The 5,904-nt window shown below is 36.2% G+C and overlaps 1 protein-coding gene across 1 annotated transcript in view; it reads right to left on the bottom strand.

Annotated features, from left to right (window-relative positions):
* Window positions 1–4,770, bottom strand: part of TGFBR2 (transforming growth factor beta receptor 2) — a 50,983-nt gene extending 46,213 nt beyond the window's left edge. The window contains exon 1 of the mRNA XM_015812422.2: window positions 4,466–4,770. Within this exon, the coding sequence (XP_015667908.1) occupies window positions 4,466–4,541 (76 nt within the window). The 5' untranslated portion in view covers window positions 4,542–4,770. The remainder of the gene's footprint in view (window positions 1–4,465) is intronic.
* Window positions 4,771–5,904: the final 1,134 nt, after the last annotated feature.

Below are 5,904 nucleotides of genomic sequence, written 5' to 3'. Positions count from 1 at the left end.
GAAAGTTTTTGTCATAGATAATTTATAATTCTGAAAACCATTTTGCTTTGACCAAATATGAAAGAGTAAAGGGTAAAATTAGATTTCTTTTCCTAATGGGTGTTTGTTTCAAGACAATCAAAAGCCAAAAGCCAAATTACTATATATTTCATTAATAAGCACTGTCTGAACTTGTTTGATAATTATCTATTTTTTTGATAATTATCTACCTAGGCTTATCTTCACTAATTAAAAAGTAGTAACATTTGCAAATCATACTAATTTGTTAAATTACATTGATAAAATACAGTTAATAGGATGCCTCCCCATCTGTTTAATAATTTCTCTATTATAATTCTTTATTGGGCAATAGAGTGATACATACTGAACGTGCATTCAATGATCTCAGATTCTGCTCTCTCATTTTGAATCAATGAGAATAAGTGAGTTCCAGTGCACTTGCATGCTTCTCCACTTTTTTCTCATGCAGAACCAGGAATAGGAATGCTAACTATCTTAAGAAAGCCACCTTGTATTTGTATTTGATTTAAACAGACTAGCTTTAGAAACTCCAATGACTTGTTCTAGAATAACTATGGTCATCATCTCTGTTTCATTATCTAGGATAAGAGGCACAAAAAGATTCCAATCACATTTCAGCTATACTTAAAATGCATGTCACTTAGCATGATATTAATATAAAGGTATTGTTGCTGATTTGTTATGCAAAATTTCACATGGGTAGTAGTTACTTTTGGATTGCAAAAATTCTATTTTTTCTTTGTTAAAACATTCTATCACGGGTTTCAAACTTGATTGTGTCATGTGACATATTGTGATGTATTTTGCCTTTGCAGAGCTGGGGTGGGCGTGGCCTGTGCGTGATGCATCCGGCCTGCAGGCCTCTAGTTTGACATCCCTGTTCTATATGCTTTTCCTTAACCCTTTATCAGGCATTTCTGACTTCATAGTCTTTTGAAATCTGGAAAGAATGTTTGACATGCACTCGAATCAGACTGAATCTGAACAAGTTACAATCTATTCCCTTAGCCATGAATAATCTTACACTGCAAGTGATTGAATGTGGCTATCTTAAAGAAAACTTATCTGTGAAGATTGCTGGTGGAGCTATCCCATTATATAAGTTACTGAAGACATTTTCAAACAACAGCATTCCACTGAATATCCAACATGTATTTAAAATGATATCTCAGTTGTTTTTATTATTTTAAACTAGTCCCTGTAAAAATAAAAATTACGGACTGAAGAACTTTCATAAGGGCCTCAAAGTACACAAAGCAATTTTTATTAACAAACTGTAGCTTTCTACATGCTTGCATACAAGTAGCAACCTCAGAATTTAAACTGCTATTTTGCAGGGAGTTTTTCCAATTAATTTATTTTGTTTGATGAAATTTATTTAATGATATAAACCATTTTATATATGAAGTTTATACTTGATATATGCTTTAAGTTATTAAATTATAATAATAATTAAGTTATTACTGATGTTAGGCAGCTATGAGAAATTTATATAAATGAAGAAAATATAACCACTCTCTTATCCAATACTGTAAATCATTCAAAAAAGAACAACTCAAAAATTACTTGATATTTATGAAGCCAGCCTCCATATTACACATCTGTAGGTACTTTAAGTTAAAATTAAATTTATGATATAAGGAAAACAGGAAGACTGACTAAAAGGAAAGTATACATGCCAAATAATTGTTTACTAAATTTTTCACATCTTCCAATCATATTCTATCAATTTTATATTGAAAATTATCAGTTCTCAACTGAAGACATCCACTCCAGCCATAATTTGGGGAGAAAGAAAGGCAAGCTTGTTTATTATTTGGTCGGTCATGAGGCTTATCCAACTACATAGGCCAAAACTCAAAAACGTTTGTGTATGGAACAAATGCTACAGATGTCCTGAATACTGCTCCAGAAACTGTTCCACTCTTCAGGAGTAACTGCAAAACTATAGGTTAATCTTTTAATCTAATTCTCAATTACCTCTTTAAAGCTCAAGCAACTAAATTCTAGTCCCCTAGCAAGACAAGCAATGTATACATTAGTATAATAAGCATGATTTTTTTTCTCTTATAACATGCATACATTTCACACTATTCTATAGTCTTCAGTGAGACTTACACTTTTAAGGTTCAACCACATGACAATACCATCGGCTCTGGTGACATACTCCACACTATCATTACAGGAATAATATATTGAGCCATGCAAGAATTTGAACAATTACAATCACACAGTTAATCTATGATTATGCTTTGTCCACATGCATTTGCTGCTCTAGTGAGAATGAAACATTTAACATTCTAAAAATAATTTGCAGAATGCTTAATATTATTACTAGTATTAATTTAAATATTATTAATTTAAATATGTATGTATGTATATATATATATATATATATATATATATATATATATATATATATATATATATATATATGTATGTGTATATATATATGTGTGTGTGTGTGTGTGTATACATACATACATACACACATACTTATAAACAATCTTCCAGCACAATATGGTAAGTTGCATTAACCATCAGTTTTCAAGAAACATAAAAGCAGCATTACTGTATGTATAATGTCATATGATTTTATTTATAAAACATATAGGAAATTATTTCACCATAGCATGACAATAATGTAGAGATATCTGCTCTGCCCTAAATAACTTGAAGCCTGAATTTCTCGATTAATAAGGAGAAATGGAAGGAATCACAAATGAACATGCATGAAAGTGTGTTCAAACACTGGACATTTTTAAGAAGAGACTGGACAGCCATTTGTCCGAAATGGTATAGGGTTTCTTGCCTGAGCAGGAGGTTGGACTAGATGACCTCAGAGGGCCCTTCCAACTTTACTATTATTGTTGTTGTTGTTGTTGTTATTATTATTATTTTGAAACAGGTCTGAAGGGGGGCAAGGAGAAAGTTGTTTTAGAAAGGTATATCAGACATAAAATGAAGGAAAGGAAAACAAGTACAATAGAAACTTTTAAGAGGGTGGCAAGGCTTCTAGACAGTTACTGAATTATTATTACAGAATACAGCCCCAGAGCAACTGTTCCCTAGCTAGACTTTGAGATGAGTGGATCACAACTTCCATCATGCTGGCCAATGATGATACCGGTTAGAGTCCTATTCATCTGCAGTATATCAGATTAGGAAAAGCAGGGTTTTTTCAGCCTAAAGTATATCTAACCTCATAGATTCTTACTGTTCTCCAATCTAACCTAATTACAATTTTATTTCTATAAACATTGAAATAACACAAATCTGTATACCCCCATAAACATGATTAAAAAAAATCAAAATCTTCATTAGCTTCACTGGAAAGTAAATACTCTTATTTATTTTCTCCCTAATTCACAGAACCAATGCAATTATCATATTTTATATACCAAAAAACTTTAAATATTCATCTCTTTAAAATGATACTGCACTGAAGTGTATTATATGAATGCAAAGTGCTGCTTCTGAAAAAGACAGAAAGCAAATGGAGATCATAAGGTGCCTTAGATCCTAGACCAAAGTCTCATACACTATTTTGATATGTATTTAGCATCGTCAGTATTTCAGAAATGAACTTGGGGCACATGCTTTCTCTGTAACTTACTTTATCCTAATTAAAGAGACAAACAAACAAAATTAAAAGGGAGAAATTGCTGCTAATAACCAGCTATGCAGCTCTTTACATTTGTATAGAAAGAGTTTTTTCTGTACAGATTACTCTGCTGTGTTTGCAAAATTAAGGAAACTTGAGTTTTGGAAATTTGCTTCAAAACAAATTTGGGGATTTCTGACTCAGAAAACATTAGCACATAATATTTCTATTTCTGCTGCACTGTATCCCAACTCACTAATTACCGCCAAGCCAGCAACAACTGACCTATGCACAAACAGCAACTTATCCAGGCTAGGTGTGGCAACAGCTGGAAGTGCAAAATAAGGCAGCTGTCTTGATAACCAAAGGCCAAGATTAAAACTCCTGAATTACATTTTACTGAAATGCAAGCCCCAAATATATGCTAGCTAGCAAAACAATTGTGGTACTAAGGATGGTGCCTATGCAGTTCTTCAGCATTCAGGAAAGAAATGGAGGGTGATAGTTAACATTAGAATAAATTTGGACAAGGGAAGAGACAGATTAATCCCAGATAAAGACTGTCTAGAAAAGACTCTCTAAACCTGATATGCTCCAGATATACTCGACCGTGACTTTGATGATGCACCCAATAGGCATGCTGGCAGCGGATGATGGGACTTCTAATCACACACATCCGGAGAGTGCTAAATCGGGGTAGTGACTTAACGAGTTCTTTCGAAGTGCGGTGTGAATGTTAGGCGGCTAATAAGAGAAAAGTGCGGAGAGGAAAAGGGGTGGGGAGGAGAGACCATCCAGACAGACAGACACCTCAGGTAGGAAATCAAAGTCCACATTTACCTGTTTCCCGTCCCAGCGGGTGAGCCGTACTGTGCAGGAGAGTCCATAACAAAATGTGCTTAGGAATCCAGCTCATTGTATCTCCCTCCACCCTGAGGCGGCCTGCAAGACACGGGATAAGGAACAGCCTGGCCGAGACAACTCTGGGGGACGAGGGGAAGCGGGCGGAACTCGGGGCTAGGGTGAAAGACGACGAAGCGGCTCTGAAGCAGGCTGGGATGAGGGGAAAAAGAGGCCCCAGTGGAGGCAGCGGGAGTAGCTGCGGCTTGGGTACTTCTGACGTGCGTGTGCGAGTCGCTCCCTTTCTCTAGCTGTAGGAGAAACAGGAAATCTTAAAAAGTTCGCAAACAGCTGGGCAGGACTTTCTTAACTCTTACAGTAGTTCCTTTTTTGGCCCTCCCTCTTCCCAGCTTCTCCATCCCCCCACCCCGTTTCAGTATGAAACCTCTTCAGACCGTTCTGCGTGTCAATCATCGACTTTAGGCCGACCTCCCTTGTCTCAAGCCGTTTCTCCACACGCTGCAAAAAAAAAAAAAAAGTATGAAAAGCTCTGCCTGTGGAGGTTAACCCACGGCTTGGTTCATAAAGGCGTTTTCCTCAGTCATCTCGCCCACGCTTTTCTCTCTCCGACACAGTAGCGCGCCGATCGCTACACGCCCAGGCTCAGAACCCTGTTATTAGTTTTCATATCCGTAATACATTTTCGTATTGCGCCATAAGTGATAACAAAAGAGAATGAAGGCTCCCACCTTAACGCGTATTTCCGGAGCTCAGTATTTGCTCGGTTCAAAATGGTTTGTACCAAGATATGTTGACCCCAGATGCTGTTTAGCTTAACCTGCAAGCAGTTTTCCATATTTTATTTTATGCCCTAGTTTCTGTATCTAGTATTTGTAAGTCAGGTTAAAAATTTAGCAACTCAATAAAGTTAACATGTCAACATAATTATTTAACTTAATTTAATAAAATCAATGTTGCAGATGTTGACCAAACTTTCTTGCCTCTTGTAAGAAACCTGATGGTAAAAGAAATAGAAGCACCGTTCATTTGGAAATGCATCTGTGCACTTTAGTAAAGTTTTTAAGTCATGCTCAGTTTCCTGGTATTTTACAGTCACAGCCATTTAGTTTACTTAGCCATCACAATACAGAAATAGCTTGCCATTGCCTTTTTCAGGGATTTTTTTTATCGTTCACGTCTAGATTACAATGCCTTAGTAAGGCCACACTTGGAATACTGCATCCAGTTTTGGTCACCACGATGTAAAAAAGATGCTGAGACTAGAGAAAGAGTACAGAGAAGAGCAACAAAGATGATTAGGGGACTGGAGGCTAAAACATATAAGGAATGGCTGCTGGAATTGGGTATGTCTAGTTTAATGAAGAGAAGGACGAGGGAGGACATGATAGCAGTGTTCCAATATCTCAGGGGCTGCCACA

Source organism: Protobothrops mucrosquamatus, unplaced genomic scaffold (genome assembly GCF_001527695.2).
Source record: "Protobothrops mucrosquamatus isolate PMUCROS unplaced genomic scaffold, P.Mucros_1.0 scaffold83, whole genome shotgun sequence".
NCBI lineage: Eukaryota > Metazoa > Chordata > Lepidosauria > Squamata > Viperidae > Protobothrops > Protobothrops mucrosquamatus.
Note: the sequence above shows the minus strand (reverse complement) of the source record. Positions and strands in the feature narration are given on the sequence as shown.